The 13446-nt window shown below is 40.4% G+C and overlaps 1 protein-coding gene and 1 non-coding gene across 12 annotated transcripts in view; one reads left to right on the plus strand and one right to left on the minus strand.

The window, feature by feature from the left end:
- Positions 1-13446, minus strand: part of STAU1 (staufen double-stranded RNA binding protein 1) — a 54729-nt gene that overhangs the window by 34974 nt on the left and 6309 nt on the right. For 5 of the 11 annotated variants that reach the window (XM_035025363.1, XM_035025361.1, XM_035025365.1 and 2 more), the window contains exons 2-4: positions 9930-10000; positions 2776-3064; positions 637-761 (exon numbers count right to left, since the gene is read on the minus strand). In XM_035025363.1, the coding sequence (XP_034881254.1) occupies positions 637-761; positions 2776-2980 (330 nt within the window). In that variant the 5' untranslated portion in view covers positions 2981-3064; positions 9930-10000. Of the gene's footprint in view, positions 1-636; positions 762-2775; positions 3065-9929; positions 10001-13446 lie in introns of those variants that run through there. The other 6 variants (XM_035025368.1, XM_035025369.1, XM_035025367.1 and 3 more) reach the window with 4 other exon arrangements.
- LOC118024119 lies at positions 7356-7533 on the plus strand. The gene has a single exon (XR_004683000.1). It is a non-coding gene; the product is annotated as a U4atac minor spliceosomal RNA (small nuclear RNA).

Genomic DNA, 13446 nt, shown 5'->3' on the forward strand with positions numbered 1-13446 from the left:
CATTTAAGTTCCAAGATTTACGTTAGCACAGATATCAAACGAGCTTCAAAGACTGAATTCCTGAGTAACAAATAGTAAAAATTTAAATTACAGTCAGTCTTCCATTCTCTAAGATATGGGGAAAGACAAGGATAAGTGAAATCAGAGACAATCCAAAGGACTCACTCTGAGACTAATTTCTACCCCTCATCTTCAAACCTTTTACCTGGATTGCTGACAAGTGGCAAAACGGATTTCCCGTTCCCTCCTCTCCCTGCCCAGTCTAGGGTTCGTGCAAACAAGCAGGAAAGGAGCCCGAGGCAGGCTGTAGCCAGGAGGCCCAGAGCCTGGAAAACTCGCAGGAAGTCATTCACAGGTGCTTGGGAATTGTCTCTACTCAGAGTCCTAAACACAACCACACACTAATTGGAACTTTAAAAGCCATATATCCCAAAAAGAAGCATGTCTTTTCTTTGACCCATCCTGCAAGGACGAAGAGAAATGACTTGCCAAAAATCTGTACTTTGGCATCTCTTGAGGACAGCCTCAGTGGTTGGGAAGTACGTGTTCTGAGCCACAGCACCACTCAGAGCAGCATAAAGACAGCAAACATTCCTGGTGGGGTAGAAAGGCACAAGCAGTATGGGCAATATTTACCTTACAGTGAGCTGGACCTTGCTCACGCAAAAGCTTATACTCAGGCTGAATCTTGTTGAAACGGGCTAACTCATTCACAAGACACATTGGGGTTTTCTCTTTGGGGTGTGCCATGCTAGAAGGAACTGAAAAATAACGTCAGAGCAATGAAGTCAACCAGCAGTATACAGGACTGCTGCTCTCCCGGGGACGCGAGAGAAGAGGGAAAACGGAAGGTCTAAGGAGTCAGGGCAGCGGGGCCGCACAGCCGCAAACCACGCGGGGGCGCCCGCCTGAAGGCACGGCTGGGGTCCGCTCTGAGCCGGCCGGAGCCGGGGAACCTGGGAGAGCGGGTCTTCCGGAGAGAGCGAACCGAGGTCAGGGGCATAACCAAACCATGGCAGCAAGCAAGATGTGAAATCAGATGAAGCACTGTTGTTACAGCCAACCGCGGGAGTAACACGGAGGTCTGGTGAGCACAGACACACTGGTTACCACAACAGCCGTCAGCTGGACCCTGTCGGTTATTGCACAAAACTCAACGTGCCAATGCCATTTCTCAAACAACGACTGTCGTGTTCCACACGGCTAACTTCTCGTTCCTGGGGCATCCCCTAGTCTTATCTCCAGAGGCTGCCACCCTCAGACCTTATCTACTTCTGAGAATTATACAAGTAAAATAAAATGGCCTTGGCGGGCAGGAGTTTTACAAAGTCAGTAGGATGTGGATATAAGAACGCATTAGAAGAAAAAGCAGTAAATCCCAGAGGACTGAAACAGTCTGTGACATTTCCTCTGAAGATGGTCTCCAATGACAAATGTGGGGAAAACTGAATCTGTTGGGTATTATGACAAGTCAAGATAGCTCTCCAGTGAGCCAGTCCAAGGAAGCCTAGAGGTAGGGTGACAGATGCCGTGCAGCGGAGAGGGGGATGAGCCAACACTCTAAGAACAGATTTATAAAGGAAATGAGAAATGAAGGAGGAAATGCAAGGGAAACTGTCAGGTACAAGGGGTTGAAAGAATCTGTTAGAAGGTGACTCTGCTATGGAGACACCCATGTTGGCACCCCATTTAATTGGTTTTGCCACTATGGGGAAGGGTTGGGAAGTAGAATATTATTTTCAGGATTGTTTATTTTTCAGCTGTTTCAAGTCTTTTCTCATCAATGAGCACATTTATTTGGAACTTTTTTTTTTTTTTTTTAAGTAATCTCTACACCCAATGTGGGGCTCGAACTTACAACCCGGAGATCAAGGGTCGCATGGTCTTCAGACTGAGCCAGCCACATGCCCCATCAACGAGTACATTTAGTTCATCTTTATTTTCCTAACAGTCAGATTTAAATGCTTCTGAACTTATTCCTCTTCAAAAATCTCTGCTTCTTTGTTCAATTTCTAATTGGTCCTCACTGTGATTTCTGAACTACCTCTGGAATCTCAATTTAAACTGACTTGTTTAAAATAAAAATTAACAAATGCCAACGCACTCTCCTGCTTTCCGGTAAATCTGGCTGCTCCCTATGCTTGGGATATAATCTTACAGACATCTAAAACAAGGGCTTACACATACAAGAATTCTTTGTCAGTTCTGGGAAATAATTTTAAAAGGAGAATTTTCCCATACAACAATACAAATCCAAAGTGGTATTTACTGTTCAATCCTTTCTGCTGGCCGCCACTTTATAATAAGCTAGGTTTTATAGTTTAGTTTTCAATTCCCTTTCTTACACTTTGAAATGGTCTGTCAACTCAGGCCTCCGACAACCCAGTATACAACCGAGTGTTTTACATCTGGAATAAAGAAGCATGGGTGTTAATACTGTCTTCTGGGACGCCTGGGTGGCTCAGTCGTTAAGCATCTGCCTTCGGCTCAGGTCATGATCCCAGGGTCCTGGGATCAAGCCCCGCATCGGGCTCCCTGCTTTTAGCAGGAAGCCTGCTTCTCCTTCTCCCACTCCCCCTGCTTGTGTTCCTGCTTTCACTCTCTCTCTCTCTGTCAAATAAATAAATAAAATCTGTAAAAAAAAAAAAAAAAAAAACTTTCTTCTGCTTCTTGAAGGTAATGTGAGAGCTCCCTACATCTGCAATCTACTTATCAGATCAAAAAACAGGCTAAGAAAACATTTGAAAAAGAAGACACTTGGATTCATACGCTTACCTGCAGCTGCACTGGTGGGTGTAAGAGATGCAGAGGGTAAAGCAGAGTTTTGAATAGGTCTACCTGCATTTTCAGAGGGCAGAGAGCTAGTAGTAGAAGGAATACTCATCAAAGGCTGGGAGAGAAGAGACTGGTTCTTGTTCAGTATTTGGCTCCCTGAGAGAGCAGCAGATGGGTTCTGAACTTGCACTTGAACTTGAGACATGGTCACTTTCAACAAAAGTGAACAACTGCAGGTAAACAGCTTTCAGTGCAGGTTAATTCAGTGCTATGAAGTCTAAAGTTCTACCTAAAAGTTGTAAGGGAAAGAAAATAAAAAGGTAAATTATAGAGGAGATATGTAATTGCCAATATTCAGTCAAAATCGGTGTCACCTACTCAAGAATGAAAATAGTCCCACTGAGCCTGTAGCTCCACCGATATATCAGAAGTGGGTTTCCCCTCGGTCGCAGTGAGGTTCCTGGCCTTATGACTTTCTGACACTGCTTTTAAATGACTTGCAATACCCGTCTGCTCTGCATGTTTATTTTATAAAGAGCATCAGTAGGGCTTAATGATATTCCTTGTTGAATATTAAGAATTACAAACTACAGCCTATATTCAAAATGGCCAATTAAAAAAAATAGGGAGAGGCCTTCCATACTATATGGATACAGTAAAGATTTCTGGCCTCAAAATTATCAGAAGCTGAAAGCACACTGGGTTCCTAAGACCATTAATGGGTGAATGTCAACACTGCTTCCACCGAAGGTGCTCAGACTGGCACCCTTATAGTTTTCCTTTAGGCTGACTGAAGAAACACAGGAATTTCTCACTTTTGCTGTTTCTTTTCCTTATGATGGTAAAAGATCTTTTTCCTATGAGGTTTGTTGAGATGGTCTCATTTAGTTACAGACCCCAAACAAAACTTGCATCTACATCAATATACAGGATCCTCAGAAATTATTTGAATAGTAAAGAACATTCTATAGTGTTTGTACGATTAAAAGCAAAAGTGGAGAAGATGAAGAAGAGAGGAACAGATTTCAGACTGGTAATTTCACTGGTGTGGCTGGGGAGTGGAACCCGGGGAGCAGAGGAGACTATTTACCTCATCTTCTAAGTTCCAAAGACATTACTTCTAAATACATTTAAATTTTCTTCATAAGTCAAAAATAAGGACAGTTCTGCTTATGTTCAGTCATCCTTCAAAAAGCTGAAAATGTTTAACCAAGTCAAAAGTACTCCCAAAATAACCAAGAGCAACAAAGAGTAGAAAAAGCCAACCAAAACAGAAACCAGCAACAAATCAGAAGTTCTATTACAGAGTAATTGTTACTTAATTTTTTAAAAAGTCTCAGAGTAATTTTTAATTAAAGCTGGACCTTTAAAAAGAGATGAATGACCAGAGCAATTAAGTTACTTGAGAAGTTCTGGCACATTCTCTCTTGCTGAGAGCAAAAAGAACTGCAACACTAAAAACAACAACCCAAACACCTCAGCTCAAACATGACTTTGGATACAGAAACATCCCCTTATTCACCAAAATCCCCCATACTGCAGTTGTTCCTTGTTTTCTTTTGGAGTCGGAACAAAGGAACAGAGGAGATTCACTAAGACTAGGTAACTGTCCTGGTAGACAAGTTGCCAACATCAAGAAACAACTCCAGAACCATTCAGAAATCAGCTAGGACAGGGACGCCTGGGTGGCTCAGTCGGTTGAGCGTCTGCCTTCGGCTCAGGTCATGATCCCAGGGTCCTGGGATCGAGTCCCGCATCGGGCTCCCTGCTCTGCGGGGAGCCTGCTTCTCCCTCTGCCTCTCTGTCTCTCATGAATAAATAAAATCTTAAAAAAAAAGAAATCAGCTAGGACCTTGTTTCATTGTTTTGATTTCCTTCAGCTGAGAAATAGAAATATTTCTCTCTCAGTGCCCCTCAACCCCCCTGCACTCCCTTCTCCCCTCTCTTTCTAAACTCTGTCTTGAGGGCATTTTTCTACCAAACAAAACAAAACAAAACAAAAAACTCACCTATAGTGTACTCACAACTTCACACCACCAACCACTAGTCACAGGTCAAAAACTATGCCAAAAACCAAGTGTCTAGACTCCAGAGCCTACGTGCACCCCAGAGGCAGCAACCCAATCCTGCCCTCGGTTGCTCTGAGGGTATGAGACTGAATGAATGAACTAAATTTAGAAAGGGTGGGGCCCAGAGATCTATTCTGGCCCCTGCTGAGCAGAGCAGGCCCACAGCCAGCAGGTCCGGTCACAGACTTAAATACAGATTTTCTACAAGCTGAAAAAGGGAACAAATGGCCTTTAATTAAGACTGCCCCCAAAATGTTACCTTGAGTTCACCTGGAGCTGTGTCTCTGTAACTGGGAAACAAGTAGTTCAAAATTGCAAATAAAAATTTCCTAAAACCCGAATACGGCTGTACTCATCTACAAATTTCTTTTTTCTTTTTTTTTTTTTTAAGATTTTATTTATTTATTTGACAGAGAAAGACACAGCGAGAGAGGGAACACAAACGGGGAGTGGGAGAGGGAGAAGCAGACTCCCCGCCGAGCAGGGAGCCGATGCGGGACTCGATCCCGGGACTCCAGGATCGTGACCTGAGCCGAAGGCAGTCGCTTAACCAACTGAGCCACCCAGGCGCCCCATCTACAAATTTCTAATGTCCACCGTGACCAATACCAAACAGCACCCATTAGCCCATGAACGCTCCTATGTGTCTCTAAGCCTGAAAAGAGAATTAAATGCAGTGGTTCTAAAGAGGGGACAAGTCAGTTCTCCGGAGTGGTCTGGATCCATTATTTGGCTGTCGCCCACTGGAGGATGGGAGGAGTTACTGGTATCTAATGCACAGAGGAGCCAAGGATGTTGTTTCGAGTACACATATACTAACCCACAAAATCTCACTAATAAGTAGCTTATATTCTTAAGAAAATCCCCTTTTTATCTCAAAAGGCTCTAAGAAATTGAGGCTAATATCTTACCCAAATAGACGCTCCTTTCCCAAAGAGAAGCCAGGCAGCTAACATAGTTATAAATGGGGTAAAATATATTATTTACCCACATAACTTGAACAAAAAATAAAGCTTTTCACTACTGCTATTTATAGAGTGCACAGCAGCATTCAGGGGAATCAGGGAATTCTGGAGATACCACTTCTGTACAGATTTAGCACCTGTTGCTCAACAGTACTACCCTGTCCTGAAGATGAAATCCTTCCATGAGATCGTGTCTTTTCTTTTGAGCCTATCTTTAAGGGTTACTTGCTGCCAGATAAGTTAGGGACTCCAAAGAGATTAAAATGATTTGTCAGTCTTCTTATAAACGAATAATATTTTACACACAGTAAAATTAGGTGGACAACTGAAAACACAAAGACTTCAGCTTTCCTCAGCACTGAAAGCACCTTTAACTGTTAAGCCTGGGTCGTGCTATTTCCCTGTCTCCCGCCTCCAGCACAGACGAGAAGCCTCTGATTTCTCTTATCTCAAGAGCTTTAGACACCAACTCAGGAAAACATGTTCACATCTTATTCTCAAATCCTTATATTTACGTAGCACATACAAGCACTAAAACACAAAGAGAGGTGATAGGATAGAGTTACGAATACCTTTTTTTTTTTTTAAGACTCCTAATTCCAAGTCCCAAATTTGGCTTGAGGACACAAAAATCTTCTCATAAAAACAGTCTCACCTTGGATGGCAGCTTCCATTTCACAAGTGTCACATACTTTTTAATGGGTTGTGGTAAGGGGAATATGGGCACATGAATTCTACAAAATTCTACAATTAAGGTATTTTCCATGCCCAGCATGGAGCCCAATGTGGGGCTCAAACTCATGACCATGAGATCAAGACCTGAGATGAGATCGAGTCAGACACTTAACCACCCAGCGCCCCTAAGCATTTTTAAAAATTATACATAATGTGTTAAAAATTGATCAGGTACAGAGGTGTCTGGGTGGCTCGGTCGAATGAGTGTCCAACTCTTGATTTCAGCTCAGGTCGTGATCTCAGGGTCGTGAGATCAAACCCCAGATGAGCTCCGTGCTGGGTGTGGAGCCTGCTTGGGATACTCTCTCTTCCTCTCCCCCTTCTCGCGCGCGCTCACTGTCTCTCTCTCTCTCCAGAAAAGAAAAAAAAAGTGAGGAGACACAAATGCAAATTCCTCACTCAGCAGTGATCTACCAAGACTAGGCCATACTGAGTGTACCATCTGAGTGATTTGTTTAATAAACAAAAAGGCAGATTCTTCTAGAAATAGTTTACAGAACTATCTGCAAGAGTGCTTAGTCTTATATTCACTTTCAACTAACAGATTGTTAAATCATTGTAATATGAAACAACTACTTCAGCAATTATGGAAAAACATTTTAATATCCAATTTGTAACTAGATTAATATATGACTTATAATGAAGGTATACTTTTGTGTTCAACACATCATTCCCCTTTGCAGTAAGTGATGTTTCCAAACAAGATATGTTAGAAAGAAAAAGAAAAAAAGAAAAAAAGGAGAAAAGAAATCACCACAATTCTGAACAAGCTTAGATAACCACGAACATTTTACCCAAAATCTCTCCCTTCACCATCCTTTTCTTGGGGTTGCGCTACTGTCCAATGAACGCCTAGCGAGGGCAGTACTGCTAACGCCTGAACAAAGTCCTCCATCAAATCTTACGTAGTGTGGGTACACAGACACAAGAGCACTCCAGTTCCTTGCCAGGATAAAGCATCAGCTGTATGAACAGCAATTTCAGGGTAGTATATTCATTCCACATTCAACAAAAACTTATCAAGCATCTACTACATGTGAAACCTTATACGGCATATTGTACATTCTCAAGTGCTAGAAAAAATCTATTTGTTAAACTTTTCCTCAAAGACACAAAAAGAGATCTTTAAGCAACCAACTGTAAATCTATTAGTTCTCTAGGTTTTGAGAGGCTCCACTCTCAGAGAAACTTTGTCAACAACAATAAAAAAGCTAAGAAATAAACCATTTTCCTACAATAGCCTTGAAATACACCTAAAATGCCCACACCATTCCTTTACATTCAACAGTTATTTCTAAGATCCTTTCTGGACACATCTTTCTGGTTGCAATGTGGTTTTATGTTTTCTACAAATAAACTCACCCCACCCCCACAACCACCACCACACCTTCCTACCTTCACCCCCTACCAGCACCCACCATCGTGGCTCTGATCCCCAGAACAGCACTTCATTGACTCCAAACATTATCTAAACACTCGTAGGTAGGGCAGCCGCAAATACAGAAACATGGCAATCACTATACTCCTACATAACCATTTCCAAATAACAACGGCGATGTCAAGCAAATAATGTCCAATAGCAGGCCCAAATATCAAATTACCCAATAAAAGGTTCTTTAAAAGAAATATGACCAAACTACTTAAGACAGAGGGAAAAACAAAACAAAAAGACCACTATGTACTTGGTGCTCAAAAGAAAGACAGGACAAGTAGCCCTGAGGAGGCATAATCACTTGTAAGACAATAAAATCAGCCAAAAATAATGCCTGGAAACAACCGAGGCTGTGCAAGATCTTTGCATCCAAGTGACTGAATGTGGCCCCTGTCTCACACTTGGCTCAGTGCCAAGTGGGCAATGGAGGATTTTCTTTCCACACAAATGTAACCACTGGGTGGTCCATTTAAAGAAACACTTCTTAAAAGAGAATTCATTATTAATTGTTCATCCTGGAAAGACCATCATACCAAACTGTACACTTAAGTGAAAAAAACTTTACCTCTGCAGCCTAACGAGCTGCAAACCTTACTTTCTTTTCTAGCTTTGCAACCTTATCAAGCTTCCCTCTTCTATTCCCTAGGAACAACTCTTAAAAATAAAGTCAAACACATATTATTTTTTGCAAACATGGAAGTGTTTTTAAAATCTAGACTTACAAGAACATGGAGAAATGTCTTAAACCAACCAAAATGAGTGACTATTCATGATTTGCTGGAGATTTTTCAGAGTAGCACTGTGTAACCTATTCTTAAGTAAGAAGGGGCTTAGTTCAACATAACAGTTAACTGGCTTTTCCTTTCAGAAAAGGGAAATTGTACTCTGTAACTATGTGCCATCTACCTAGAAACACGACTGCATTTACCATCATCTTCATGCAAAACAGACTAGAGCCAAGACCCAGTTTCTAAGAAACCAGCCTTGCTGCTAAGTAGCAACCAACAATGTTAAATCAGATCAAACTTCTGAGTTGTGGCTTTCAGTTCCACTCCCAAATAAGACAGCAATTATCCATCCAATTCTTGGCAATCCACTGCCCGATGCCTCAGTTTCCCCAGAACACCCTGTAACAGGATATTCGGCAAAGCCTCAGCTTCAGCAATCGGAGGGCGAAAATAATGAAGAAATCCTGAGGCATGGTATGGTAACAGTGTAGTCCTTGGAAAAGAAAAGCATTAAATAAACCCAGTGTAAATCCATTCACTGAGCCTGGTACAACTTCTCTGATTTCTTTATGCTTCAATTTCCTTATTCCCAAAGAAAGCTGGGTTTGACTTGCCCACTAATCACTACCTCAGTGATGTTATGATGCTGTGCTTTCAGCTCTCAGAGGGAAACTGCTAAAATACAAGGCAGCACTGACAGATGCAGTGCATTTTGCAGTGCCTTGATATAAAACTGTAAAATCCTCAACTCTTAAAAAACTTTTGGTCTAGATGATCACAAGCAGCCAGCAGTAAATGGAACTTGATTCATAACCCTATCTCATGACAGAAAACAATGCTGGATTATTTCCACAAGTTTGAAAATCAAGTTTTACATAAACAGTCTGAGAAATCAAAGGCAATCTACAAAACCTGCTATGAGCAAGACACTTACCAACCGAGTTATGTCTAATGACAACTTCAGTGGCCAATTTTCACGTCTCGACATTTAAAGTACACGGCAGTGCTGGCTAAAGGGTTTTACATTCTTGCCAACAATCTTCCCTGCATTTACTTTCTAGTTAAATCTCAAGAGTAAAAAGAAATTCAGACTGCATACAATTTCTTCTTTTTCTCTAACATTACAGACAGAAGTAAAAGTCATTTTCCACACAAGCCACTCAAGAATTCAAAAATATCACAGTTTATGAACAGGCCTGAAATTAGAGAGCCAAATTATGTGTACCTTAAAAAGAGGTGCTCCAGGAATAATGCTGTTTTGGTTCAGTTCTGAGAGGTTATGTGATTAGGAAACTCCTAGAAAATAAGAAACAATAATAATTTACTAGAGTAGACCATTTCTGACAATGGAGATATATGTTGCTCGAGTTTTGGGGAAACCTAAGATTTACAAGGAGGAAAGTTTCTGAAAACATACTGTCATGGCCTGAAGCAACACACTGTAGAATCCACAAAAGCCCCAACTGCCTGGGAGCTGGGCAGAGTGCTTTGTGGAGACAGGACCCTGAGAGAGAGAGGAGTACTTCGAAACTACTTTTAAAGAAAGAAACTGGGCATCATATACTGTCTGATCACACAAGTGTGGTTTTTAAACTTACGGGGTTTTTCCCCCTTTTAGCTACCGGCTAAATATTTTATTTATAAATGTCCTTACCATATGCTTGGTCATGCAAATACAACTGCATGGGAAAATTTACAAAAACACAAGTTGCACATAAACATTCTTATATTAAATTGCAAAATACAAAAAGCACATTACCTCTAGTAAATCCAAACCATAATCATTCTTTAGAACTGGATTTCAGGCGACATAAAAGTTTAATTCTCAAACTCTCAGATCTGATTTATCTAGAGGTATCTTCCTTTTTAAAGGGTAGTACAGGTGATCCTTGAACAACGCGAGGGTTAGGGGTGCCGATCCCCCCACCCCACACAGTCGAAAATCCACGTGTAACTCTTCACTCCCCAAAGACTTCATCACTTATAGCCTAGCTGGTAACCGGAAGCCTCACCGATAACATAAACAGTTGATTAACACATATTTTATGTTACATGTATTATATACTGTATTCTTCCAATAAAGCTAGAGAAAAGAAAATATTAATAGTCATAAAGAGAAAATACATATATAATACTGTACTGCATTTATAAAAGAAATCCGCATATAAATGGACACATGCAGTTCAAACCTGCATTGTTCACAGGTCAACTGTAGTCAGTAACAAAGACGATTCCTTACCTTGAGATGCCTTTTGCATTTTTACAACATAATTTCACTCATTTCAATTTCTCACTGCTACTGTGACTTAACAGAAGATAAAAGTAGCTGTTCACTGTCCAAACAATTTCAGAAATAAAACAATAAAGTCTAATTTGTTTTACGGTATTTTAAACAACTCAAGTCCTTTTCGTAAATAGTATGTTATACTACTAACAAACTTTCCAATCTAGAGGCCTGTTGCTCCATAATCTCACAAGACTAGCATGAATGGAAACTGGAAAGGCCTCTGAGCAGCCCAAAGACATTTCTAAGACTGCCTAGGAGAGCTCATGCCTTCTACTCCGGGGGGGCTTCCCTCAATTCAAGTCCATCTGTGCTCAACAATTACGGTAGTTTTGGGTATCTATGTTTTTTTAGCCCAACCCAGAAATGTAAAAAATTAGAATAAAAAAAAATACATAAAAAAATAAATAAATAAAATGGAAAAAAGGAGCTGCTAGAGTCAGACAATGACAACAGTAAGAAACAACCACAACAACTCTACAGCAAAGGAAAAAGGAGGAGGGGGGAGAAATACAGCAGCTTGTAACCATCTGGATTTTAGACATTTTCACACAAAACAAGGATAGCTGACACTCATATACACATTCACACTCCCGTGACCAAACGCAGCTTTTGAAATCCCCCAACCATTTTCAAATGATAATCCAAAACCCTCATGATTATTACTAGTCTAGCTATATAGCACTTACTTTCTCCAAGCAGTGGCAGAGAAGACAGACTGGGGGTTAAGCCCAACTCCCTTACCTTCCCACTCAAGAAAACATACTAGAATGCAAAAGAATGAATTACATTCATTGCTTTATTCACTCAACAAAAAATTATTGAACACCTAATACTTGCAGGCAGTATTTTAGACACTGGGGAGAAGGCAGTGCATAAATAAGATACAGTCCCTGTCCTTGTGGAATTGTACAAGAATAACCTTGAACCTAACACAAATTTAGTAAATAATTCACAGTGGCATTTTAACTCACAGTAACAAATCATTTATAATACACATCACCTCATAACTAAAGAAGACAAGTAAGAACAAAAAGACCCCTTGGCTGCAAAATGCTGATTTAGGATAAGGGCAAACCAGCTAGCACAGGGGTCTGTTTGGTTATGGTGGAGGAAAGTCTTGGCTGGAGATCTGAGTTTGGGTCCAACTCTGGTGCTGAGCTGAATAGTAAATGCTTCATTTGATATGTTAAGAGGCTTCAACCTTTTACTATATTAAATGGGGTCACTACCACCAATTTCATAGGATTAATAAAGTAACTGTACTGCTTGAATGGATTAGCTGGTAATACAGGTGAAATGCTTGTAAAGTGTGATATTCCATACCAAAGTTAGTTGTTAAACATCACTTTCTTAGGGTATACTGGAACTGATTTTATAAAATGACATAAGTCATATATGAAACACACTATTTAAGAAAGAAAAAACAGCAAAATTAGAAAGAACTTTATTAAAAAAAATTACTTTATTCTTTTTTTATGTTTGGTGCTTAAATAGGTAAATTCTGTTAACAGGGAAATCAGTACCCATCAGTAGTCATACTCTAAATGTTCCAGACTGTAAAGGTTCACTATACTACAAACAAAAAGGGAATTTATTTACCTAACTCTATTTGACTGTCATCTAGGTGAAGGGTCATAGAGCTTCAATGAGCAGGTTGGTTAAATTGTGCAACAAAGAACATAAGCCTCCAGGAATAATCAGACTTATCATTACATATAAATTATCTTCTTTCTGACAGAGGAAAGGACTGCCTAGCATTTTGTACAAAATCACAATGGCATCAGCAGACAATGGCCCTGTTTGTATCAGGGTGGAATCTGCAAGAGTAGAAAATTCATGCCTCAGTTAATTTTAATCTATAGAAAGCATGGACTTCAAAAAGCAAAACTGTGAGAGAATCAGACAAGATCTAGTTAGATCAAAAAGCTCGTGCCTGAGGGGAGCCAATATAGACAATTTAAGAAGCAGCATGTGTTCACTTCATCCCCAGAAAAGACACATTTCCGACACCTTTTCATGATTAATGAGACACACGTACGTCATTACAGACTACATGGTCACCTAGGCTGAGGTTAAAACACAGAATGGAAACTCACACACCGTCTCATGAAAACCCCAAATCCAATGGGCAGGTTTAATTTCACTGATCTAGCCTCTTAAAAATAGCCATTAAGAGAGGACTACTGCCTGGGTGGAGAACCAAAGAGGCTTCCTATTCAGGAGATCACCGATTCAAAGAAAGTAAAAAAGGAACTGTTCAGGAGGCAGTTTAATACCAAACAGAAAGTTACATGAAATATTTCCAATACCATCAGCAAGGAAACAGATGTTAGACATGGCTGGGAGGCAAAGAGGACAACAACCAGAGAGCCCTATAAAGTTACTAACTAAACTTAACTTTAGTCTACTAAACTAACTAAACTTAACTTTAGTTTACTAAAGTTTACTTAAGTTT

Source organism: Mirounga leonina, unplaced genomic scaffold (genome assembly GCF_011800145.1).
Source record: "Mirounga leonina isolate KUSES-001 unplaced genomic scaffold, KU_Mleo_1.0 Mir_195, whole genome shotgun sequence".
Taxonomy (NCBI): Eukaryota; Metazoa; Chordata; class Mammalia; order Carnivora; family Phocidae; genus Mirounga; species Mirounga leonina.